Raw genomic sequence first — 26,707 nt, 5'->3', positions numbered from 1 at the left:
AACTCATCTGGATGCTGTGCAACATATGAACATAAGACACACATTTAAAGCGCAGATGGGACCTCAGTTTAGCGTGTCATCTGAAAGATGGCACCTCCGACAGTGCAGCGCTCCCTCAGTACAGCAACTTAGAAAAATCCAATGCACAGCCCAGATGTCAATTCAGATGCAACAAGGCAAAAGATTCTGGTGTTCGATTGGGGAAAAAAATGATTTGGGGGAAAATAGAAAGAGATAGATGACTTGCAAGTCAGAGTTAGCATTGGCCTCCAGAGAAAACAATTTAAAACAATAGGATAAACCAAGGTCTGATTTAACTCAATGTGGAACATTCTATCATCTCAAAATAATCTTTTCAAATTGCTCAAAGTAACAAAATATTGCAATCGAAAGGTGGAAAACATGATTTAAATGTTACTGCTGAAAGCTCAAGCATCACAGCCTTTGACTGCAGTGCGTCAAGTATCTCAGCAAGATTTGGCCAATGTCAATTAGACATGTGACTAGGTAGAATGCAGTAGGTCGAGAGTGTGTGGTATTTGCTACTGTGCAGTTTTCTTATGTACAGGGCACGCTACCGTCAATCTTTTGTGTTAAATTGATCATCAAATGGGAGACAGGGGCACACATTTCACGAACTAAACTATGATGATTTTCACAGGAGGGTCAATATGGGTTGTGTAAAGTGATCGATTTGAAAAGTCCACAGCTCGGAATTGGTTTGGTGCTTTGTATGTCAACTCCCATTTTCTTGGCTATTCTCCAACTACACACATTTTGTACTGTAGAAACTGTACATTCTGAACTTTGCTGAATCCTGCACACAGAGAATATTGAATCATGAAACACTGCAATGTTTGCATTCTACAAAGAATGGACAATGCACAACTCTCCATTGTGTTTTGATTGATAGTCTTACCATGTAGATATAATATGGGGCTTTCTGCTCATCATCCCAATATCTGCCAGTAATTGATTTGTGCACGTGCTGTACGATCTCTTTGTATGGGACCTGACGTCCAGCTGCACCACTGCAAGGGGCACCTCGGGAAGCAATCTTTTCCAATACACACCTACCACCCTGAAAAGTACGAAAGGATGAAAAAATAACACTTGTGAATAGAGTTACTTTGGTCATTTCAAAAATGCAGTAACAGCATGACTGGTCTCTAAGTGTAAAGGCTATGAGGGACAATTAGAGAAACATAAGCTTTACAATATAGAGAGGAGGGTCTCTCACAGAAATATATAAATTAAATAGTACATTTATAGATAAGGACAAGGTTGTAACTTGAAATAGACAGCAACAAGACTGAATGTCGAAGATTAAGGGGTGATCTAATTGATGTGTTTGAATTGATCAAAGCAGTTGATAGGGTAGATAGAGAGAAACTATTTCCTCTGGTGGGAGAGTCCAGAACAAGGGGACATAACCTTAAAATTAGAGCTTGGCCATTCAGGGGTGTTGTCAGGAAGCACTTCTTCACACAAAGGGTGGTGGAAATCTGGAACTCTGGACCTCAAAAAGCTGTTGAGGCTCGGTCAATTGAAAATTTCAAAGCTGAGACTGATAGATTTTTGTTCGGTAAGGGTATTAAGGGTTACAGAACCAAGGTGGGTAAATGGAGTTAAGATCCAGATTAGCCATGATCGATTGGTGGAACAGGCTCGAGGGGCAGAATGGACTACTCCTGTTCCTATATTCCAATGTCTCCCACTGGGTATGGTAGCATTGTGGTTATGTTACTGGACGAATGAACCAGATACCTGGACGAATAATCTGGAATCATGAGTTCAAATTCTGCTACAGCAGCTGGGAAATTTAATTTCAACTAAATAAAATCTGAAATTTAAAAAAACTATTTTCAGTAATGGTGGCCATGAGACTATGGGATTGTTGTATTTCATCTGTTCACGAATTCATCCACTCTGGCCGATATGTGACTCCAGACCCACAGCAATATAGTTGATTTTTAATCACCCTCTGAATTGGCCAAGCAAGCCACTCAGTTGTACAATCTTTGCTACGGACTGCAGCGGTTCAAGAAGGTGGCTTACCACCACCTTCTCAAGGGCAGTGAAGGATGGGCAAAAAATGCTGGCCTTACCAGTGATGCCCACATCCCATGAACAAATAAAAAAAATTGTAAAGGAATGAGTTTTGAGAAAAGATTAGCAGAAGCTTAAGATTTGTAGCTCAGAAGAATGCAATTAAGGGGAGGCCTCAGTGGAATAAAATGTTGAATAGCACGGGTAAGGTAAGCCCAGCCAATGGATGCATGTGGAAATTAGTGAAAAGTAAACATAGAACAGATATCAAAAATCTTCTTTATGTAAAGAGAAGTTTTTGAAATAGTCTACAAGCAAATGAACAGAGGCAAAAATACTGGACTGTTCCAAAATATAATTCGATGCCCTGTTCGGACAGATAATGTACCAGAGGGATGAGTTTCAGGTGAACTGACTTCACTCTCATTTCTTGTGCAATGCAAACAATTAATTTCCTCAGAAAAGGGAATCAATGGGATAGTTTGCACAGCAACAAGACAACGGTTTACTAAAGTTAATTCTCAATAATTAGGATATCTGAAAGCCAGATAATGACAACACCTTACCTCAAACAACTGCCTGCAAGTATAGTCATAACCATACCATGGAACTCCCAGCACGAGCTTTCTGGAATCAATACCCAGATTGATATAAGCGGAGTAACCTAAATGGGGAAAATAATAATGAGGGTCTTAGATTCACATTGATATCGGGCAGGTAAACCCTGAACCAGATGGTCTTATTGTACATACCTGATAAAGTCTGGTAATAGGGAGCATTTGGCTTTGAAAAGCAAATGTCCCACATTTGACTCTGCATATCATAGGACATCACAAATAAAAAGTCACAGGAATTTGCAATTCTCAAAAAGTCATAGCATCGGCCATCAATGCAGTCTGGAGACCAAGGCACGTTAAATGTGACCTAAGGGCCAAAGAGTAACAAGAAGAAGTTAGTTTCATCTCATACCTTATGTTGGATATCACTAGTAGTTATATGGTTTTTATATGCACTCGCACATGCTCCATGGGAGCTGTGAATTTAACAGGTTAGGAGTTCGACAGTGTTCATGACTGTATAAAAAGGAACAGGATAAAGTTGGGGCAAATAGTGAGTTAGAATTAATAGGATCCTCGGTTATCAAATATTAATCAGGTTCGATTCCCCACTGCTCACTCACCTTCTTCCTCCAATTTTCTGTCAGTTTTCTCTCCTCCTCTTCAAAAGGCATTAAGTTGTGACCAAACTGCAGTCCCAAAAGGGCCAGCCACACTCCAATACCTAGTCAAATTGGCCAAAGTTTGTTTACACGAGGCCAGACATTGAGTGCTGGCAGGCTATTTGAGTGTAGGGCTTAAGGTCAAGAATTAAATCACTGCAATCTGAGTTAACAAGGTCTAAGAACAGAAGAACATAAGAAACAGAAGCAGGAGTAGGCCACATTGCACCTTGAGCCTGCTCCGCCATTCAAACAGATTGTGGCTGATCTTTGACCTCAAATCCACTTTCCAGCCCAATCCCCATATCCCTTGATTCTGCCAAGAGTCCAAAAATCTATTTATCTCAGCCTTGAATATAATCAACAACTCAGCATCCACAGCCTTCTGGGGAAGAGAATTCCAAAGATTCACAACCCTCTGAATGAAAAAATTCCAACTCATCTCAGTCTGAAATGGCCGACCCCTTATCCTGCGACTATGCCCCTTGTTCGAGACTCTCCAGCTATGGGAAACAACCTCATAAGCCCCCTCATAATCTTATATGTTTCAATGAGATCATCTCTCACTCTTCTAAACTCCAGAGAGTATAATAGTGATCCAAGGTGGCGTACTGTGTGGGGAAATGTAAGGTTATTCACTTTGGTAGGAAGAATAGAAAAACAGAATATTTTTAAATGGTGAGAAACTATTAAATGTTGGTGTTCAGAGAGACTTGGGTGTCCTCGTACACAGTGAATTGTTATGATCTGGAATGCACTGCCTGAAAGGGCGGTTGAAGCAGATTCAATAGTAACTTTCAAAAGGGAATTGGATAAATAATTGAAGGGAAAAAATTGCAGGTCAATGGAGAAAGAGCAGGGGAGTGGGACGAATTAGATCGCTCTTTCAAAGAGCTGGCACAGGCATGATGGGCCGAATGGCCTCCTTCTGTGCTGTAACATTCTAAGAACCGATGTGAAAATTACAGTTCGAACAATGCTGGTCCGGGAAGCCGGGCCTCAAGTCACTTGTATCATTCTGGGCTACAAGTGGTGCAGCATCAAGTTTGCTGTATATCCATTTAAACTGATTCAATCTAAAATTTCTAACCTCAGCAATGGTTAAAGCAGCTTTGGAACAAGATGATGCACTGATAAACAGCAGCTAAAAATCAGGATTTCAATTCACTTATCCAGAAAAATATTAATGGTCTTTACAATTAAGTAGAAACTAAATTGCTTATCCCCATTTAATAAATAACGGCTCCTTTACCTGAGACCCAGGTATTAAAATGTGGAATTTCTTCGTGGTTTCGGCAACCAGGTCAGTTATCAACAATTTGATGGCAGAAATATTTTCAGCAGAAAACTTCAGGTCCAAATTGATTCCATCCATAAATTGTCTTTTTACAGAGTTGACTCTGTGATTGATCCATTTTCTTTGGTGATTTCTGTCCATAATGTCTTTGTATGTTGGAACTCCTGGTGAACAAACAATGTCCATTTATACAGAAATAAAAACAGAAAATGCTGAAAATACTCAGCAATCCGGGCAACATCTGTGGAGAGAGAAACAGAGTTAATGTTTCAGGTCGATGACCTTTCCTCAGAACTGGAAGAAGTTCGAGATTGAACAGTTTTTAAGCAAGTACAGAGGCAGAGAAAGGGGGGGTGGGGAAGGAAGGGGAGGGGACAAAAGAACAAAAGGGAAGGTCTGTGATGGGTGGAGGGCAAGAGAGATCAAATGACAAAAGGGATGATGGTGCAAGTCAAGGAGGGTGGGAATGGGAAAGGTAAAGACACGATGGGCTGAAGGGCCTCCTCCTGTCCCTTATCATTCTATCAACTTCATTGGAACAGTGTAAGGGGCCGAGGACAGAGAGGTCAGAGTGGGAGTGGGACAGAGAATTAAAGAGGAAAGCGACCGGAAGGTCAGGGTCACGTTTGCGGACTGAGCGGAAGTGTTCAGCAAAGCGGTCACCCAACATGCGTTTGGTCTCCCCAGTGTAGAGGAGACTGCATCGTGAGCAGCAAATACAGTATACTATACAATCATGGAATCATAGAATGGTTACAGCACAGAAGGAGGCCATTCAGCCCATCGAGCCTCTGCCGGCTCATTGAAAGAGCAATCCAGTTCGTCCCATTTCCCTGCTTTTTTCTTGTAGCCCTGCAAAAGTTTCCGTTCAAGTATTTATCCAATTCCTTTTTGAAAGCCATGATTGAATCTGCTTCCACCATCCTTTCAGGCAGAGCGTTCCAGATCATAACTACTCGCTGTGTAAAAAAGCTTTTCCTCATGTCGCCTTCGGTTCTTTTGCCAATCATCTTAAATCTGTGTCCTCTGGTTCTTGACCCTTTTGCCAATGGCAACATTTTCTGCTTATTTACTTCATCTAAACTCTTCAGGATTTTGAACGAAGGGGAGTGGGTTTTGGGGATGATGGAAGAGGGGACCAGGGTGTCGCAGAGGGAATGGTCCCTTCAGAATGCTGAAACAGGGGGGAGTTGAAGATGCGTTTGGTGGTGAGATCGCGCTGGAGGTGGTGGAAATGGCAGAGGATGATACATTGAATGTGGAGGCTAGTAGGGGTGCAAGGTAAGGACAAGGGGGACCCTATCATGGTTCTGGGAGGGAGGGGAAAGGGTGAGGGCAGAAGTACGGGAAATGGGATGGACATGGTCGAGGGCCATTAACTACAGTGGAGGGGAATCCTCGGTTGAGGAAAAAGGAAGACTTATCGGAAGCACTGATGTGGAAGGTGGCATCGTCAGAACAGATGCAACAGAGACGGAGAAACCAGGAGAATGAATTGAGTTCTTACAGGAAGTGTGGTGAGAGGTAATCAAGGTAGCTGTGGGAGTCAGTGGGCTTATAATAGATGTTGGTTGACAGCCTATCCCCAGAAATGGAGATAGAGAAGTCGAGGAAGGGAAAGAGATGGACCATGTGAAGGCAGGAGGAGGTTGGAAATTGGAAGCAAAGTTGATCAAATATTCCAGTTCAGGGCGGGAGCAGGAAACAACACCGATACAGTCATCAATGTACTGGAAAAAGAGGTGAGGGAGGGGTCCTGAGTGGGACTGGAACAAAAGTATTCCACATATCCGACAAAAAGGCAGGCATAGCTCGCCCCCGTATGGGTTCCCATAGCAACACCTTTTATTTGGAGGAAGTGAGTGGAGTCAAAGGAGAAGTTGTTCAACGTAAGAACAAGTTCAGCCAGGCTGAGGAGGGTGGTGGTGGATGGGGACTGATTGGGTCTCCGTTCAAGGAAGCAGCGGAGGGCCCGCAGGCCGTCGTGGTGAGGGATGGAGGTGTAGAGGGACTGGACGTCCAGGGTGAAAAGGAGATGGATAGGGCCGGGAAACTGGAAACTGTTAAAGCTACAGAGGACATTGGAAGAGGAAGAAATAAATTCCATGGGGCAAGAACAGGCTGAAACAATTGGTCTACCGGGGCAGTCCAGTTTGTGGATCTTGGGGAGTAGGTAGAAGCGGGTTGTGTAGAGTTGGGGGACTATGAGGTTAGAGGCCATGGGTGGAAGATCTCCAGAGGAGATGAGGTTAGTCATAGTCTGGGAAAGTATGACTTGATGTTCAGCGGTGGGGTCATGGTCCAGGGGGAGATAGGAGGAGGTGTTGGAGAGTTGCCATTCAGCCTCTGCGAGGTAGAGGTCTGTTCACCAAACTACAATAGAGCCGCCCTTGTCAGCAGGTTTAATGAAAATGTCAAAGTTGGAACTGAGAGAACGGAGTGCTGCAAGTTCAGATGGAGGTCGATTTACAGAGCATTTACAGAGCATCATTCACAGAACATTGTGTCCAAAGACACTTTACAGGACAGAACTGCCAACATCAAGTAGGAAGTAGTAGAGGAAGATTTAGCTAGAATTTGCATTCACATAGTGCCTTTCACATCCTCAGGATGTCCTTAAATGCTTCATAGCCAATAAATTATTTTGGAAGCGTAATCACTGTTGTCTTGTAAGCAGATGTGGTCGCTAATTTGTGCCCAGCAAGGTCCCACAAATAGGAAATTAGATAAATGGCCAGTTAATCTGTTTTGGTAATGTAGGTTGAGGGATGAATGTTGTCCAGGACACCAGGAGAACTCCCTGTTCTTTGAATTGTGCCAATGGGGTCTTTTACATCCACCTGAACAGGCAGGTGGAGCCTTTGTTTAAGGTCTCATCTGAAACACAGCACCTCTGGCAATGCAGCATTCCCTCAGTACTGCACTTATGTGTCACGTCCTGGAGTAAACCCAAAATCTTCTGACCCAGGAGGAGAGACACAGTGCTGCCACTGAGCCAAGCTGACACTTGAGGGAAGTGACCAAAGGCACAGTCAAACAGGTAGGTTTTGATGAGGCATTCGAAGATAGGAAGAGAAATAGCAAGACAAAGAAGTTGAAGAAGAAGAATCTGGAGTTCAAGGCAGTAACAGCTGAAGGTTCTGCCATTGATGGAGGAAGAGGAGAAATCTCAGTCGCCCAGAGTCGGAAGAATGGAGCGTGTGTGCTGGGCTCTGGACACAATTGGGTAGAGCTTTCATTAAACTGCATTCTTCATTCTAAATCCTGGCATCAGTGGCAGACTGCTGCTGTGCCAGGGAATAAAAGTTCCACCTATCTATTTATAGGTTATTAAAAACAGTGTGTCCTGTCATCTTTTTATTCAAAAGTTCTGTGTCAACAGTGTCTTTTGTTTTTCTATTTTAATTGTGTTCACATCTGGTGACGCCCGTCCTGTCACCTTTATAATAGGATTTTGCCCATAATGTGGCCTGTGGTGATGCAGTTCCACACTACGGCCACCAAGTGATGGTGTGGAACAGGTTTCTCAACCTGCAGCTGAAACTGTTTTTCATGGACCATGTTTTTCCTCAGTAACTGCAATATTTAATTTATAAAATAAGAGTTTCTAAAATAAAATACAAATTCAAAAAATGACATTTCACAATAACATGTTTATATTTATTCACCTAATTTTCATTTGTGTCTTTTAGTGTCTTTGCTTGAAGTGAAGACATTAAAGACAAGTGAAGTTTTTATTTGAAGGCCTCAGCCTGTCTCCAAAGCCTGGACATATCCTTCTCCCTCATACACTTCTGCAGCTTCCCCTTAAATGCATCCATGCCATTTGCATCAGCCACTCCATGTGGTAGCAAGTTCCACATTCTCACCACTCACTGACGAAAGAAGTTTTTCCTGAATTCCCTATTGGATTTATTTGTGACTATCTTATAGTTTTGGATTACCTCTAGTTTTCGACTCGCCCACAAGCGGAAAATTACAAACATATGAACATACGAGAGCAGGAGTAGGCCATTCAGCCCCTCGAGCCTGCTCTGCTATTTGGTAAGGTCATGATTGATCTGATTGTGACCTCAACCCTACTTACCTGTCTCCCGACTACAACCTTTGACTCCCTTGTTAATCAGGAGTCTGTCTAACTCAGCCTTAGAAATATTCAATGACCCTGCCTCCACCGTTCTCTGGGAAGGGAGTTCCACAGACTCATGACCCTATGAGAGAAAAAATTCCTCCTCATCTCCGTCTTAAATGGGAGACCCGTTATTTTTAAACTGGTGGCCCCTAGTTCCAGTATCTCCCACAAAGGGAAACCTCCTCTCATCATCTACCCCTTCTCGTCCCTTCAGGATCTTGTATGTTTCAATAAGATAACCTCTCGTTCTTCTAAACTCCAGTGTATGCAGGCCCAACTTATCCAACCTTTCCTCAAAAGATAACCCCCTCATCTGAGGAATCAGTCGAGTGAACCTTCTCTGAACTGCCTCCAAAGCAATTATGTCCTTTCTTAAATAAGAAGACCACAACTGCATACAGTATTCTAGATGTGGTCTCACCAATGCCCTGCACAACTGGAGCAAAACATCTCTACTTTTATATTCCATTCCCCTTGCAATAAATGACAATATTCCATTTGCCTTCCTTATCACTTGCTGGACCTGCATACTAACTCTTTGTGATTCATGTACTAGGACACTGATTCCTGTGGCACTGGTTACATCTTGCCAATTTTTTTTTTTTTTATTCGTTCACGGGATGTGGGCGTCGCTGGCAAGGCCGGCATTTATTGCCCATCCCTAATTGCCCTTGAGAAGGTGGTGGTGAGCCGCGTTCTTGAACCGCTGCAGTCCGTGTGGTGACGGTTCTCCCACAGTGCTGTTAGGAAGGGAGTTCCAGGATTTTGACCCAGCGACAATGAAGGAACGGCGATATATTTGAAAGTCGGGATGGTGTGTGACTTGGAGGGGAACGTGCAGGTGGTGTTGTTCCCATGCGCCTGCTGCCCTTGTCCTTCTAGGTGGTAGAGGTCGCGGGTTTGGGAGGTGCTGTCGAAGAAGCCTTGGCGAGTTGCTGCAGTGCATCCTGTGGATGGTGCACACTGCAGCCACAGTGCGCCAGTGGTGAAGGGAGTGAATGTTTAGGGTGGTGGATGGGGTGCCAATCAAGCGGGCTGCTTTATCTTGGATGGTGTCGAGCTTCTTGAGTGTTGTTGGAGCTGCACTCATCCAGGCAAGTGGAGAGTATTCCATCACACTCCTGACTTGTGCCTTGTAGATGGTGGAAAGGCTTTGGGGAATCAGGAGGTGAGTCACTCGCCGCAGAATACCCAGCCTCTGAACTGCTCTCGTAGCCACAGTATTTAGATGGCTGGTCCAGTTAAGTTTCTGGTCAATGGTGACCCCCTGGATGTTGATGGTGGGGGATTCGGCGATGGTAATGCCATTGAATGTCAAGGGGAGGTGGTTAGACTCTCTCTTGTTGGAGATGGTCATTGCCTGGCACTTATCTGGCGCGAATGTTACTTGCCACTTATGAGCCCAAGCCTGGATGTTGTCCAGGTCTTGCTGCATGCAGGCTCGGACTGCTTCATTATCTGAGGGGTTGCGAATGGAATTGAACACTGTGCAGTCATCAGTGAACATCCCCATTTCTGACCTTATGATGGAGGGAAGGTCATTGATGAAGCAGCTGAAGATGGTTGGGCCGAGGACACTGCCCTGAGGAACTCCACGTGCCCGATCGAAACCATTCATAATTTTAAATACCTTTATCAGATCACCTCTCAGCCTTCTCTTTTCTAGAGAAAAGAGCCCCAGCCTGTTCAGTCTTTCCTGATAATCATGCTCTCTCAGTTCTGATATCATCCTTGTAAATCCTTTTTGCACTTTCTCCAATACTTCTGTATCTTTTTGTAGTATGGAGACCAGAACTGTGCACAGTCCTCTCAGTGTTTTCTAACCAAGGACCTGTACAAGATTAACATAACTTCTCTGCTGTGAATTATTTTCCTCTAGAAATGAACCCCAGTGATTTGTTTGCGCTTTTTAAGGCTTTCTTAACCAAGCATTTCTGCTCAAATGCTCAAGGCAAGTACAGAAGATCGGAATAGGGCGACGATGAGGGAAGCGGTGGTTCGGGCACCTAACTTGCAGGAACATGTGAGGGGTGAGGGACTGATGCTTCCAAAGATGTCAATAACAGTTTGGGTCACATTCCATTAGACCACCCTCCTCCCCAACATGACATGTTAGACCCTCCATTCCCTCATCTCCCCAATACTGCCAGATCCCAGCAATCCCTGACCATCTCCTGAGTCCTTGCTGGATCCCACAATCTCCCTCCTCAGAATTCTTCCCCTCCCCTACTCCTAGATCAGAAGACTCCCGCTCAGTGCTCACGAACCCAGCAAGTTTGGGAGGTGAAAAGTAGAATAAAAATACATCACCAGTCAATCTCCCATGGCAATGGACAAAGAGAGTCCAGACTTGTGTAGTATTCAGACGAAGCAGGATTGGAGTGAGGGGGATAATTCCACCAGGGTGTTCAGATGTAACTCAGTCCCCATTGTGAAATCATAAATTTTGTCCTAATTTTTAATATAATACTTTGATCAATTGTAATTTTTATTTAAATGGCAATTTGAGCTGAAAGATGCAAAACAGAGGTGCTACAGTGCCACCACTGGTGGGGAGGGTGTAATTACAGTGCATCAAGTTTACGGAGACAGTTCCCATTATAAATGTGGACAGAGGAATTTATAAATGGAAAAAGTTGCAACAAAAGTGTGAAAAACTTGACTACAGAAAGTAAGGTTTTGTAGACAGGAGGTGTGCGTGTGGATGTAAGATTTTAATATATTATAGATGGAATGTGGAATTATTAGCTCGAGTTGTGCAGGAGCTGTAGAGGAATTTCAGCACTGTAAGGTCGCAATTCAAGGCTGTGCACTGAATGTCCTTTTATGTGGTGCTCAATAATACAGCTTGCATTAGAAGACAGAAGGACATTTGTTTTTTCTGTGATAAAATTACTTACCTCTCAGGACAACTCGAACTTGATTCGCATGAGCATAACACAAAAGCTCAGGATCGTAAGGTCCAAAGGCTGCAATAGTCGTAACCTTAAACCAGTCATAATACTTCCAATCCTTTCCTCCAACATCAAAGACAAAGACCTAGTACAAAATAAAGCAGTCAATTGCAGTAATGAAGGGCAGAAAACTGCCATTTAAAAATATATATTTTCACAATCAATGGCCCAGATTTTGTTGACAAAATAACGGTGAGGCGAATGGGGCTCGTTTTATTTATGTGTAAATGGTACAGCAACTTCAGGCGAGGGGCAGATACGCAGTTAAACTCAAACATCCACAAGTTGCTGACCGAGTTGGGCTGCTCCGCTGTTAGCTTCACGAAAACAGCATCCAGCTATCTTGCTCAACCTTAAAATGCATTGAACGACGTAAAGTTCATGTATTTGCACAGGAGATTCAAACTGAACTCGCCATGGAAAGTTACGTCTTTTCCACTCCAGTCTAAGTACCTTTTTAACGACGGTGAATGTGTTCATTATCGGCAATCAAGATCTCTGGCACTGAAAATTAACTATTACAAGAGTGGAGTCTCATTCCTTCAGGATTTAATTGTTGTTGGAGCTTTTAAAAATGGCAATTTTAAAATTAAAACTTTTTTTTCTTCCCCTTTCACTCGCTTTTTTTCCCCTCTTTTAATCCAATCTTTCTTTTCCTCTCTTTATTTCTCTTTCTGTACCTGATTTGACATTGAATTCGCCCACTCTAATTTACACTTCCTTCTCAATCCTTGCGCTGTTAATTTCACTACCTTCAATCTCATTGGTTAAGGAGATACCCTGTTGCTTGTCCTGTTCACTCAGCTCCCAAATGCCCTGTTTCACTCACTGCCCCGTTATCAGTTCGCACTTTCAGCAACTTGCCACTCAAAAACGTGCAAGGGCAGGTCCAAGTAACGGCAAGCACCGTTAGATGCCCTGTTAGAGCAAAATTTGGCCCATTATCATTTCCCCAGGTTGTAGGGTAAGGAACGGCTGGTGAACTGATTCTCAGATTACCACCATTGTCGATCTAAACGCAGCCACCAGAGAAAAGAATATGCTAAAGAGGAACAACCTCTCAGAACTTCCATCTCCACAATAGTGCAGGTGAGAGGAACTGAACAACATGAGGAAACGGAGCTCACATCCCAATACTCCATTCCAAGTGTTGGTGCTCAATACACTTCAAAAGGACAACTTAAACTCAATAAATTCATTTTACAAGGGACTTTGGAGTTACAGTTTAAAAAATTTTCCATTCAAGGTACCTGGTGTCAAATCAAGCATTTCTACCATGAGACCAGCAAGACTAGATCAGAATATAGTTCCCTATAAAGAGAAACAGCCCACACTGCACCAGTGTGACATTTTTCCATTTCCCACACCAACCATCCTGTGTTCTCAAATGAGACTGCCTATTTAGTGCTGCAGTTTAGTTCATCACAGTTTTGTGATTTGGGCCCTTTGCTTTGGACTGAGACGATCAAACATGCATCATCTCAGCTGGCACTTTTGTGCAGTAATGAGAGAGTGCTGCATTGTTGGAGGGGTTGTCTTTTGGATGAGATGTTAAAGTGGATCTAATAGACTGCTGGCAATATTGAAGAGCAGGGAGTTTTCTTGGTGTCCTGGCCAACACTTTTCTCTCAACCAACATCAGCAGAAACACATTAACTGTTCATTCATGCAACTTGCTGTTTGTGGGACATGGCTCTGCACATATCAACAGAATTGTATTCCAGCACAATCTGTAACCTCATAGCCCGGCATATTCCACTCTCTACCATTACCAACAAGCCAGGGGATCAACCCTGGTTCATTGAGGAGTGCAGAAGAGCTTGTCAGGAGCAGCACCAGGCGTACCTAATAATGAGGTGCCAACCGGGTGAAGCTACAACACAGGACTACATGTATGCTAAACAGCAGAAGCAACATGCTATACACAGAGCTAAGTGATTCCACAACAACCAACGGATCAGATCAAAGCTCTGCAGTCTTGCCACATCCAGTCGTGAATGGTGGTGGACAATTAAACAACTAACGGGAGGAGGAGGCTCTGTAAACATCCCCATCCTCAATAATGGCAGAGACCAGCACGTGAGTGCAAAAGACAAGACATGAAGCGTTTGCAACCATCTTCAGCCAGAAGTGCCGAGTAGATGATCCATCTCGGCCTCCTCCTGACATCCCCACCATCACAGAAGTCAGTCTTCAGCTAATTCGATTCACTCCAAGTGATATCAAGAAACAGCTGAGTGCATTGGATGCATCAAAGGTTATGGACCCCGACAACATCCAGCCAAACTGTTCCAGTACAGCTGCAACCCTGGCAACTATCCAACAATGTGGAAAATTGCTCAGGTATGTCCTGTCCATAAAAAGCAGGACAAATCCAATCCGGCCAATTACTGCCCCATCAGTCTGCTCTCAATCATTCGCAAAGTGATGGAAGGTGTCGTCGACAATGCTCTCAAACGACATTACTCATCAAAACTTGCTCACCGATGCTCAGTTTGGTTCCCGCCAGGACTACTCAGCTCCAGACCTCATTACAGCCTTGGTCCAAACATGGACAAAAGAGCTGAATTCCAGAGGTGAGGTGAGAGTGACTGCCCTTGACATCAAGGCAGCATTTGACCGAGTGTGGCACCAAGGATCCTGAGTAAATTTGAAGTCAATGGGAATCAGGGGGAAAACTATCCAGTGGCTGGAGTCACACCTAGCACAAAGGAAGGTTGCAGTGGTTGTTGGAGGCCAATCATCTCAGCCCCAAGACATTGCTGCAGGAGTTCCTCAGGGCAGTGTCCAAGGCCCAGCCATCTTCAGCTGCTTCATCAATGACCTTCCCTGCATCATAATGTCAGAAATGGGGATGTTCACTGATGATTGCACAGTGTTCAGTTCCATTCGCAACCCTTCAGATAATGAAGCAGTCCGTGCCCGCATGCAGCAAGACCTGGACAACATCCGGGTTTGGAATCATAAGTGGCAAGTAATATTTGTGCCAGGTAAGTGCCAGGCAATGACCATCTCCAACAAGAGAGTGTCTAACCACCTCCCCTTGATATTCAACTGCATTACCATCGCCGAATCCACCACCATCAACATCCTGGGGGTCACCATTGACCAGAAACTTAACTGGACCAGCGACATAATTTCTGTGGCTGCAAGAGCAAGTCAGAGGCTGGGTATTCTGTGGCAAGTGACTCACCTCCTGACTCCCCAAAGCCTTTCCACCATCTACCAGGCACGAGTCAGGAGTTTGATGGAATACTCTCCACTTGCCTGGATGAGTGCAGCTCCAACAACACTCAAGAACTCCACACCATCCAGGACAAAGCAGCCCGCTTCATTGGTACCCCATCCATCACCCTAAACATTCACTCCCTTCCCCACCGGCACACAGTGTGTCCCATCCACGGGATGCATTGTCGCAACTCTCCAAGGCTTCTTCGACAGCACTTCCCAAACCCACGACCTCTACCACCTGGAAGGACAAGGGCAGCAGTCACATGGGAACAACACCACATGCATGTTCCCTTCCATGTCACACACCATCCCAACTTGGAAATATATCGCCATTCCTTCATCGTCGCTGGGTCAAAATCATGGAACTCCTTACCTTACAGCACTGTGGGACAACCTTCACCACACGGACGGCAGCGGTTCAAGAAGGCAGCTCACCACCACCTTCTCAAGGGCAATTAGGGATGGGCAATAAATGCTGGCCTTGCCAGCGATGCCCACATCCCATGAACAAATTTTTAAAAATTGCCGCTGAGTTTGCCGACAACACTTCAAAAAGTAATTCATTTCATGTGAAGTTCTTTGGGACATCCTGAGGACATGAGGTGCGACATAAATTCATGTTTATTCATTCTTGGAACCAACAGACAGAGGAGACTTTTATCCCACCCATCTGTCAGAAGAATGTTTTGTGAGTGGGAAGGTGGGGGAAGTGGGTTAAAAGCAGAATGAACACATCGAGCCTGCAGGTTATATTGGTGGTGCTCTTGTTGCTGCCACACTGCCCACTTAGTAACATTGCTCTGAAGTAAATACTGACCTCATCAATACAGTCAGCAGTTACAGAGTCATTTTGCAACCAATGTATTTTTTAAAGATCTGTTACGTTGTATTCAATTTAATCGTGGCCAAGGTCCCAGTTTAACAATAAGTGAAAAAGTCAAATGTCATTTTTATGACATGGGATTCCAGGATTTTTAACTGGTGTTTTGGGGATCAATATTCTGTGAAAACCACAAACTGGTGACCTCAACCATGGTATTAGACAGACACACTGCAGGAGTTAGATCACACATCATTTCAGACTCTGCACATTGGAGAAATATTTTAAGAAACACATTTTATGGATGCTGCACTTGTTAAAATATCTTTGCACTGCTCAATACTACGGTTGGTCCTATTTTATACAAACTGTAACTATACCAATATTAACACTTTAACATACGGATTATAATATGACACACTTTGCATTTCAACAATAATCGGACATTCCCCCCCCCACTACCCCCATCCCAATAGCTCCACCTGTCCCTCACCCTGACCCACACCCCTCAGACTGTTCCTGACATTTGGACCATATCAACGACCCCTCTGCAGCCCATCTCTCACCCATGCTCCAGGCTGGAGCTCTCTGTTCCACCGCCGGCCCCCAGCCCAGCCCGTGCCCCAATTCCAACAAAGGCTGTGCCCCTCAACCCAACTCAGCCCAGCCCGTGTCCCCCAACCCAACTCAGCCCAATCCGTGACCTTTAAATTCACCTCACTCCCCAGGCGCCTTTGGCTCCAATATTTCAACAAACACCCACCCACCGTGGTAAACAAGCCCATGAGCAGGGGGCCCCCACCCCCGGCCCCCAAACACCCACCCCCGGCCCCCGAACACCCACCCCCGGCCCCCGAACACCCACCCCCGGCCCCCGAACACCCACCTGGAACTCATGCTCCACGGTCACGGGTTCGCACAGAGCCCGATCCGAACATGGACAGCCAGTCCCGGAGCCGCAGCAGACCCACAGCACGAGCACGACCAGGGCCTGCGCCAATTCCAAACTCCAGCGCATCCTCTCCGCCTGAGCTCCGACCGATATGAAGATCCACCAGACCCAGCAAGATCATTCATTTATATCCACCCGGATGTGACTGATGATGACACCTCCTGAGTCTCTCTCTCTCTGTGTGTTGGTGGATGTGGCAACAGTGACATTTTGAAACAATCGTCATACTCTGAAATGCAACTTTTAAAGGGACGTTCTCTTCTCCCCCTTCCTCCAAATCTTGGCCAACAGCAAACAGAGAAACTGATAAAGGAAAAAGAAAGAACTTGCATTTGTATACTGCCTTTCATGACCTCAGAATGTCTCAAAGTGCTTCATCCCTCTCCATGACCACAGTTTGAGGCTAAACCAGACCGTTTGCAAACTTGGAGTCCTATTTGACACTGATATGAGCTTCTGACCACAAATCCTCTCCATCACCAAGACTGCCTACATCTACCTCCATAACATTGCCTTCTCCGACCCTGCCTCAGCTCATCTGCTGCTGAAATCCTCATCCATGCCTTTGATACCTCAAGACTTGACTATTCCAATGCTCCCCCACCGGCCTCTCATCTTCCACCCTCCAAAACCTTGAGCTCATCCAGAACTCTGCTGCCCGTATCCTAACTCACACCAAGTTCCATTCACCAATCACACCTGTGCTCGCTGACCTACATTGGCTCCCAGTCCACCAACACCTCGAATTTAAAATCTATCTCTCAACCAACAACGAAATGTAAACAGATTATTTGGTCATTTATTTTATTGCTGTTTGCGGGAGCTTACTGTGCGCAAATTGGCTGCCGCGTTTCCTACCTTTACAATCATCCTTGTTTCAAATCCCACCATGGCCTCTCCCCTCCCTATCTCTGTAACTGCCTCCAGCTGTACAACCCTCCGATAACTCTGAGTTCCTCCAATTCTGGACTCTTGCGCATCCCCGATTTTAATCGCTCCACCACTGGCGGCCATGCATTCAGCTGCCTCGGCCTTAAGCTGTGGAATTCCTTCCCTCAGCCTTTTTGCCTCTCTACCTCTCTCTCCTCCTTGAAGACACTCCAGCGAGTGACTCACCTTCTGACTCCCCAAAGCCTTTCCACCATCTACAAGACACAAGTCAGGAGTGTGATGGAATAATCTCCACTTGCCTGGATGAGTGTAGCTCCAACAACACTCAAGAAGCTCGACACCATCCTGGACAAAGCAACCCGTTTGATTGCCACCCCATCCACCACCCTAAACATTCACTCCCTTCATCACTGTGGCTGCAGTGTGCACCATCTACTGGATGCACTGCAGCAACTCACCAAGGCTTCTTCGACAGCACCTCCCAAACCCCCGAACTCTACCATCTGGAAGGAAAAGGGCATCAGGCCCATGGGAACAACACCACCTGCACGTTCCCCTTCAAGTCACACAACATCCCGACATGGAAATATATCACCATGACTTCATCGTCGCTGGGTCAAAATCCAGGAACTCCCCACCTAACAGCACTGTGAGAGAACCTTCACCACACGGACTGCAGAGGTTCAAGAAGGCGGCTCACCACCACCTTCTCAAGGGCAATTAGGGATGGGCAATAAATGCTGACCTTGCCAGCGATGCCCACATCGAATGAACGAATAAAAAAAAACGACGTCTTTGACCGAGCTTTTAGTTACCTGTCCTAATATCTCCTTATGTGGCTCAATGTCAAATTTTGTTTGATAATCGCTCTTGTGAAGCATCCTGGGTCGTTTTACTACATTAAAGGCGCTGTATAAATGCAAGTTGTTATTGTTGTTCACAGCCAATGAAGTGCTCATGAAGCTTAATCACTGATGTGAAGGTAGGAAAAGCGACAGCCAATTTGCACACGGTCAGCTCGCGCAAACAGCAATAAAATAAATGACCAGATCATCTGGTTTTTGTTTCGGTGTTGGTTGAGGGATAGAATTTGACCAGGACTCATTTATAACTGGTTATTTATCTCATTTTCTGTTTGTTGGACCTCAGCGGTGAACAAAATAGGTGGCTGCATTTTGCCGACAAAAAGACAGTGACTCCACTTCAAAAAGTTATTCATTGGCTGCAAATTGACTTGAGATGTCCTGAGGGCATGAAAGGTGCTATATAAATGCAAGTTCTTTCTTGAAGGTATTTCGCTCTATTTTAACTCAGGCACAATATAAGTGGGTTAATATCACAGTTGACTGATGCTCAGAGGAATTCAAGACAAATGTGAAGCAGTCGTACAATGTTATCAAATTTAATGTACACACAAAATAATTACAGATGAGGGAGGCCACTCGGCCCATCCAGAAAACTCCCAAATCCCCACCCCATTGTTGCATCCAGTTGCTATTTAAATGATTCCTCGGATTTTCGTCCCATCTTCCGGATCTGGGAATTTATTCCATCTGTTGATCACTCTTTGAACTCCCTGATATCAGTGGTAAATTTGCCTTTTACTTTACCTTTTATCACTCAGACTGCAGATATGCTGCAGCTACCAGTCTCTGCCGAGTGCGGTACAGAGTCGCCAGACCAAAGTTATACTGATATCAGCTGTAAAGGAGTACTGTGCATGTCTGGATGGATGCTGGTGCAGAGCTCCACTTTCTCCCAGTTAATTTTTAATGATAGGGAGGGAATGAATGGGAGTGTTTGCTTCCTCCTAAAATTAAAAAGATTCCACAGAAAGTTTAAAAAGATCTCGGATGTTTTAAAATGCTGTTTTGCATCAGGTGGAAATGATAGCAGCCGGTACAAACTCAAGCTGGTGCGGAACAGATTCCTGGACTGAGGGAGAGGGGAACGGAGAGGGTCTCACTTTACTGGTACGAACTTAAGCTGGTGCAGGACGGACTCCTGGATAGAGGGAGAGGGGAATGGAGGGTCATTGCTTTGCTTGATTTTAGTACCGTTGGGAGTCAGATTGCTGCCCTGACATCTGTTACTTCTGTGGAATTTGCTCCTTCAAGGAGTAGTTGGGGCAAAGTAAGCTGTGAGGAGAGCACAAAAAGGGATATAGAGAGGTTAAGTGAGTGGGCAAGAAGGTGGCAGATGGATTATAATGTGGAGAAATGTGAGGTTATTCACTTTGATAGGAAGAATAGAAAAACAGAATATTTTTGAAATGGAGAGAAACTGTAAAATGTTGGTGTTCAGAGGGAATTGGGTGTCCTGGTACACAAAACACAGGAAGTTAACATGCAGGTACAACAAGCAATTAGGAAGTCAAATGGTCTGTTGGCCTTTATTGCAAGGGGGTTTGGAGTCCAAGAGTAAGGAAGTCTTGCTACAATTGTAAGATTCTCAAAATTCACAGATCTCCCAAAACTCGGAGAAAAACCCGAAAGAAAAGGACTTTGGAATTTATCTTTTCCCTGAGTATGGAAAACTTTGACCATTGACTAAAATCCTGAGATGGAAGGATAGGTGAGAGGTCACCAGACGAATCCACAACAAACACTGTGGAATGTGGGAGAATTACTGCTTCAGACATGTCTCTGTTTTAATGCAAAACCTACAGCAGGTGGTCAACACTCACTGCCATTGAAAGAGGCAACTGCTCCAGACTTAGGTGGGGCCACGTCTTTGTTTTAAAGCAAAACCGATCAATACCTAGGACGTTGGATACAAAAGGAAGCCTTGAGTGACAAGCTCGAAAAATTGGAATTAACAATGACCCATCGGGAGAAGCAATTGCAACATGATGAGGGACCATCAAAAAGCCATCAGAGATTCTTAAGGACTTTGTAAGAACTGTTTAAACAGGCATGAAGTGTTTTTTTTTAAAGTGACGAAGACCATTGTAAGAGAGGGATATAGAAGTGGAAACTCAAAACCTCTCTCTCTCTCTCTCTCTGGTTCTTGCTGGCGCTTGTGTGCTGCTTGTCTTGTTCTGGCTGTGTCTAGAAGGAAGAGCAGCTTCAGCGAACAACAAGGCGAGGGGGCAACAGGAAAGCAGTTCGACAGGGAAGGTCAGTAGCTCCAGAAGCAGGCTGACACACAAGAAGAAACCAGAGCAACAGCCCCAGTGACCATCAGACACCTCGCGGCAACAAGGGCCTTACGAAACAACCAACCGAATATTGCCACCAACCATTAACTCTGGCCCTTTAGAGTCCAACTTAGCTAGTATAGTGGGATTTGGAGGGGTGAGGTATCATTCTACTGTAATTTCCCTCATGTGTACCGAAGTGTTCCCCATTTTATTAGAGTGTTAAGATTGTTGTGTTGTATTTTCTCTCTTGAATAAAGGTCAAAGTTTCTTGCACCAAAACCAGTTGTCTGCTGCACTTTGTCACAACCCCCAACTAAGTCCAAGGTTGAGAACCCAGGGAGTGGGAGCGATTCAAACCACTCAAAAGTCAGAGGCGAAGCTGACACACACCACCACCCCCTACAAATTGTACAGGGGCTTATGGAGACCACACCTGGAATACTGTGTGCAGTTTTGGCCTCCTTACCTGAGGAAGGATATACTTGACCCCTGGGGACGGTGCAGCGAAGGTTCACTGGATTGATACCTGGGATGAGAGGGTTGTCCTATGATGAGAGATTGAGTACAATGGGCCTATACTCTCTGGAGTTTAGAGGAATGAGAGATGATCTCATTGAAACATATAAGATGCAGAGAGGGCTTGACAAGGTAAATGCTAAGAGGCTGCTTCCCCTGGCTGACGAGTCAAGAGCTTGAGGGCACAATATCGGGATAAGGGGTCAGCCATTAAGGACTGAGATGAGGAGCAATTTCTTCGCTCCGAGGGTTGTGAATCTTTGGAATTCTCTACCCCAGAGGACTGTGGATGCTCAGTCGTTGAGTACATTCAAGGCTGAGATGGATAGATTTTTGAATCGAGGGGAATCAAGGGATAGGGGGATCGGGCCGGAAAGTGGAGTTGAGGTCGAAGATCAGCCATGATCTTATTGAATGGCGGAGCAGGATCGAGGGGCTGCATGGCCTAGTCCTGCTCCTATTTCTCATGTTCTTATGTTCAAATAGCATAGATGCATTTAATGGGAAGCTGGATAAACGCATGGGGGAAAGCGCTAGAAGGATATACTGATAGGGTTAGATGAAGAGGGGTGGGAGGAGGCATCGATCATTTGGGCCGAATGGCCTGTTTCGGTGCTGTCCATTCTATGTGTGTAATTCTATGTAAAACCTTGTTGATATGCAACTGAAAGTAGTTCACGTTGTTACAAAATGGCAACAGATACTGAATCCACAGTTTACGGGGAAATTTTGTATCGAGCATAATGAATGAAATGTTTGTGAAAAACTCCAATGACGGCAGCAGAGAAGAGCTTCACTCCCTTAGTGACCTCATCAACCATCAAACCAATAAAGAACAGTGCTCTACTCACACTGACACAACTGACTTTAAGAAACTTGACAATTTTTTTTCTATTTCAAAATACACTTTATTTCATCATATTTAAAGATACACACAGTTCAACGTAAAAAGACACAATTTCAATCAATATAGTTCGAACCAATACAATGCTGATCGTACACACTATGATCTCATTATTACAATTCAAAACACAGTACATAGCATCGAATACATTTTGTACAATACAAAGTGGGATGGCCTTACTCGGTGGCCTTTCCCCATAGAGCCTTTGCTTGGGCTGCACTTGCTTCAGTGCATCCCGCAGCATCTACTCCTGGACCTTGGAATGTGCCTGTCAGAAACACTCGGTCGTGGACAGCTCCTTCAGCTGGAAGACCAACAGATTTCGGGCCAACCAAAGGGCCTCCTTCACCGAGTTGATAGTTTTCCAGCAGCAGTTGATATCTGTCTCGGTGTGTGTCCCTGGGAACAGGCCATAGAGCACAGCGTCCTGTATTACCCAGCTGTTGGGGATGAACCGGGACAGATACCAACGCATCTCTCTCCATACCTTCTGCGCGAAGGGGCAGTCCATCAGGAGGTTGACGACGGTCTTGTCCCCGCTGCATCCTCGAGGGCAGCTCGCGGTGGCACTGAGATTTCGTGCGTGTTGGAAGGACCGCACTCGGAGGCCCCTTCTCACCACCATCCAGGCTACATCTTGGTGCATGTTGGTCAGTTCTGGTGACAAGGGGTTCTGCCAAATGGTATCGACCATCTGGTCAGGGACTACCCGATCGGATCCACCCTCTCCTTTCCCTGCAGGACTCCCAGAAAGTTCCATGACAACCACCAATAAAGAACAGTGCTCGACTCACACTGACACAACAGACTGTAAGAAGCTCACCAATTATGGTACAGAGGCAGGACACAGGGATTCAACCTTTGTGGGATTCTACTTGTAGGAACACAGGAATGTACAGGAGAGAAAAAGCCTATTTTGGACCATCTGGTCATTTCTCGAGTTTAAAAAGTAGAATACACAGATCCCTCAATTGAATTACCCACCATCTGACCTGCTCTTGTCGCCACGGCATTTATGTGTTATTTGTGACTTTGATTAGAGCAGATTCTGTGCTGTGGCAGGAGTGGAAACCTGATTGAAGGGATTAAACCATGGAGTTGCGTGAAAGGTGAGTTGAGATTTGAGAGGCAACAACACGCTCAAGGAATTTGGAGATCAAGCAGGGGTTGGAGATGGGGTGGTAGTTTGCAAGGACGGAGGGGTCGAGGGTGAGTTTTTGAGAAGGAGGAGTGATGATGTTGGTTTTGATAGGGAGCGGGGTGGGGGCAGTAAACTGAGGAGAGGGAACCATTTACAATGTCAGCTAGCATGGGGGCCATGAAGTAAAATTGGGTGGTCAGCAGTTTAGGGGTAAATGGAGCAGGAGGTGGGTCTCGTTGACAAGATGGGCTCAGAAAGGGCTTGAGGGAAGACAAGGGAGAAACTAGAAAAAGATCCGGGGTCATATTCAGTTGCTGACAGAATACTTTCAGTAATTGTTTATTCCTATCGACATAAATGATTCACAAACAATTTGTTGCTAAGAAATAAAAACTGATTGGCCTATTTGAAAGAACATTTCAGAATGTTGAATTTACTGGACAGTTAGTCCATCTTGTTATGAACACTGTAGTTCAGAATTTTCACATTATTCTAAATTCACAAATGAATATAAAGTTAATGTATACACTTTGCATCCTCCTTAAAGACAAGGTAGCCGTATGTCTTGATGCTTCAGTACACCTGCACAAACAATCACTCTGGGAATCTACTGAGCGACTGAGGTCCACAGAATTCTTATTGAAGATCGTAACGTCAGGCACGGTGAAATCTGTAAATAGAAAAATATGGGATTAATGACAGAACCACGATGGAAAATGGAGATATTTTTAAAAGTGATGATTTTCCCCTCTGCATTTCAATACCATTGTTATGATTGTAACCTCGAAAGTATCTGGACAGATCTGTACATTGAGTGATGTATGGAGGAAAAAACTCAGACTTACAGATTGCAGTGATGTGTCAGCAGGTGATGACTGTCTCGTATGCTGTGCTTTTAAAAAAATGTTTGTTCAGAAAACTTTCCACAGTCAAAGTGGACAGTTGTTTACTTTGGCATTGACTTGAAAGAAATGCAAGGAGAGAGGCTCAAAGACATCTGCCATGGCTCTGACTGAATGCTTTGCGTCTGTCTTCACAAAAGAGGGGGACGATGCAGACATTGTAGTTAAGGAGGAGTGTGAAATATTGGACGGGATAAGCATAGTGAGAGAGGAAATATTAAGGGGTTTAGCATCCTTGAAAGTAGATAAATCACAAGGCCAGCATGAAATGTATCCCAGGCTGTTACGTGAAGCAAGGGAGGAAATAGCGGAGACTCTGACCATCATTTTCCAATCCTGTCTGGTTCCAGGCCTGGTGCTGGAGGATTGGAGGACTGCTAACGTTGTAACATTGTTTAAAACGGGAGAAAGGGATAGACCGAGTAATTACAGACCAGTCAGCCTAACCTCATTTAGAAAGGCACGGATTAATCGAGGACAGTCAGCATGGATTTGTTCAGGGAAGGTCGTGTCAGACCAACTTGATCGAATTTTTTGAGGAGGTAACAAAGAGGGTCTATCAGGGTAGCATGTTTGATATCGTCCACATGGATTTTATCAAGGCTGTTGACAAGATCTCACATGGCAAACTGGTCAGAAAAGTAAAAGCCCATGGGATCCAAGGGACAGTGGCAAGTTGGATCCAGAATTGGCTTTTTTTTTATTCGTTCATGGGATGTGGGCATCGCTGGCAAAGCCAGCATTTATTGCCCATCCCTAATTGCCCTTGAGAAGGTGGTGGTGAGCCACCTTCTTTAACCGCTGCAGTCCGAGGGGTGAAGTTTCTCCCACAGTGGTGTTAGGTAGGGAGTTCCAGGATTTTGACCCAGCGACGATGAAGGAACGGCGATATATTTCCAAGCCGAGATGGTGTGTGACTTGGAAGGGAACGTGCAGGTGGTGTTGTTCCCATGTGCCTGCTGCTCTTGTCCTTCTCGGTAGTAGAGATCGCGGGTTTGGGAGGTGCTGTCGAAGAAGCCTTGGTGAGTTGCAAAGAGTAATAGTCGACGGGTGTTTTTGTGACTGGAAGGCTCTTTCCAGTGGGGTTCCGTAGGACTCAGCACTAGGACCATTGCTTTTTCTGGTATATATCAATGATTTTGACTGAAATGTAGGGGGTATGATTGAGAAGTTTGCAGATGACACAAACGTTGGCCGTGTGGTTGATGGTGAGGAAGAAAGCTGTAGACTGCAGGAAGATATCAATGGACCAGTCAGGTGGACAAAGAAGTGTCAAATGGCATTCAATCCGGAGAAGTGTGAGGTAATGCATTTGTGGAGGGCAAACAAGGCAAGGGAATACACAATAAATGGGAGGATACTGAGAAGTGTAGAGGAACAGAGGGGCCTTGGAGTGCATGTCTACAGATCCCTGAAGGTAGGTCAGGTCGATAAGGTGGTTAGAATCAGAGAATCACAGCATCATAGAAAGGTTATAGCATGGAAGAGGCCATTCAGCCCATTGAGTCCGTGCCGGCTCTACATAAGAACAATCCAGTTCGTCCCACTCCCACGCCTTATCCCCGTAGCCCTGCAAACATTTTCCTTTCAAGTACTTTTCCAATTCCCTTTTGAAGACCATAATTGAATCTGCCTCCACCACCCCCTCGGGCAGTGCATTCCCGATCCTAACCACTCGCTGTGTGAAAAAGCTTTTCCTCATGTCACCTTTGGTTCTTTTCCAATCACCTTAAATATATGTCCTCTGGTTCTTGACCCTTCTGCCAACCCTATCTCCTCTGTCGAGACCCTTCATGATTTTGAATACCTCTATCAAATCTCCTCTCAACCTTCTTTGTTCCAAAGAGAACAACCCCAGCTTCCCCAGTCTATCCACGTAACTAAAGTCCCTCATCCCTGGAATCATTCCAGTAAATCTCTTCTGCTCCCCCTCTAAGGCTTTCACATCTTTCCAAAAGTGCGGTGCCCAGAACTGGACACAATACTCCAGCTGTGGCCGAACCAGGGTTTTATAAAGGTTCATCATGACTTCCTTGCTTTTGTACTCCATGCCTCTATTTATAAAGCCCAGGACTCCATATGGTTTTTAACCACTTTCTCAACCTGCCCTGCCACCTTCAAAGATTTGTGTGCACACTCCCCCAGATCTCTCTGTTCATGCACCCCTTTTACAATTGTGTCCTTTGGTTTATATTGCCGCTCCTCGTTCTTCTTACCAAAATGTATCACCTTGCATTTTTCTGCATTAAATTTCATCTGCCACGTGTCCGCCCATTCCACCAGCCTGTCTATATCCTCTTGATGTCTATAACTATCCTCCTCACTGTTCACTACGTTTCCAAGTTTTGTATCATCTGCAAATTTTTTAACTGTGCCCTCCATACCCAAGTCCAAGTCATTAATATAATCAAGAAAAGCAGTGGTCCTCGTACCAACCCCTGGGGAACACCACTGTATACCTCCCTCCCATCCGAAAAATAAACGTTCACCACTATCCTCTGTTTCCTGTCACTTCGCCAATTCTGTATCCATGCTGCTACTGCCCCTTTTATTCCAT

At 44.9% G+C, this 26,707-nt stretch overlaps 1 protein-coding gene across 1 annotated transcript in view; it reads right to left on the bottom strand.

Annotated features, from left to right (window-relative positions):
• LOC137325639 (di-N-acetylchitobiase-like) overlaps positions 1-22,801 on the bottom strand; it is a 42,991-nt gene extending 20,190 nt beyond the window's left edge. The window contains exons 1-6 of the mRNA XM_067990905.1: positions 22,595-22,801; positions 11,598-11,736; positions 4,521-4,729; positions 2,802-2,973; positions 2,616-2,713; positions 920-1,081 (exon numbers count right to left, since the gene is read on the bottom strand). Of these exons, the coding sequence (XP_067847006.1) occupies positions 920-1,081; positions 2,616-2,713; positions 2,802-2,973; positions 4,521-4,729; positions 11,598-11,736; positions 22,595-22,801 (987 nt within the window). The remainder of the gene's footprint in view (positions 1-919; positions 1,082-2,615; positions 2,714-2,801; positions 2,974-4,520; positions 4,730-11,597; positions 11,737-22,594) is intronic.
• Between the last annotated feature and the right edge of the window lie 3,906 nt (positions 22,802-26,707).

The sequence above is a fragment of the Heptranchias perlo genome, chromosome 9 (genome assembly GCF_035084215.1).
Source record: "Heptranchias perlo isolate sHepPer1 chromosome 9, sHepPer1.hap1, whole genome shotgun sequence".
Taxonomy (NCBI): Eukaryota; Metazoa; Chordata; class Chondrichthyes; order Hexanchiformes; family Hexanchidae; genus Heptranchias; species Heptranchias perlo.
Note: the sequence above shows the minus strand (reverse complement) of the source record. Positions and strands in the feature narration are given on the sequence as shown.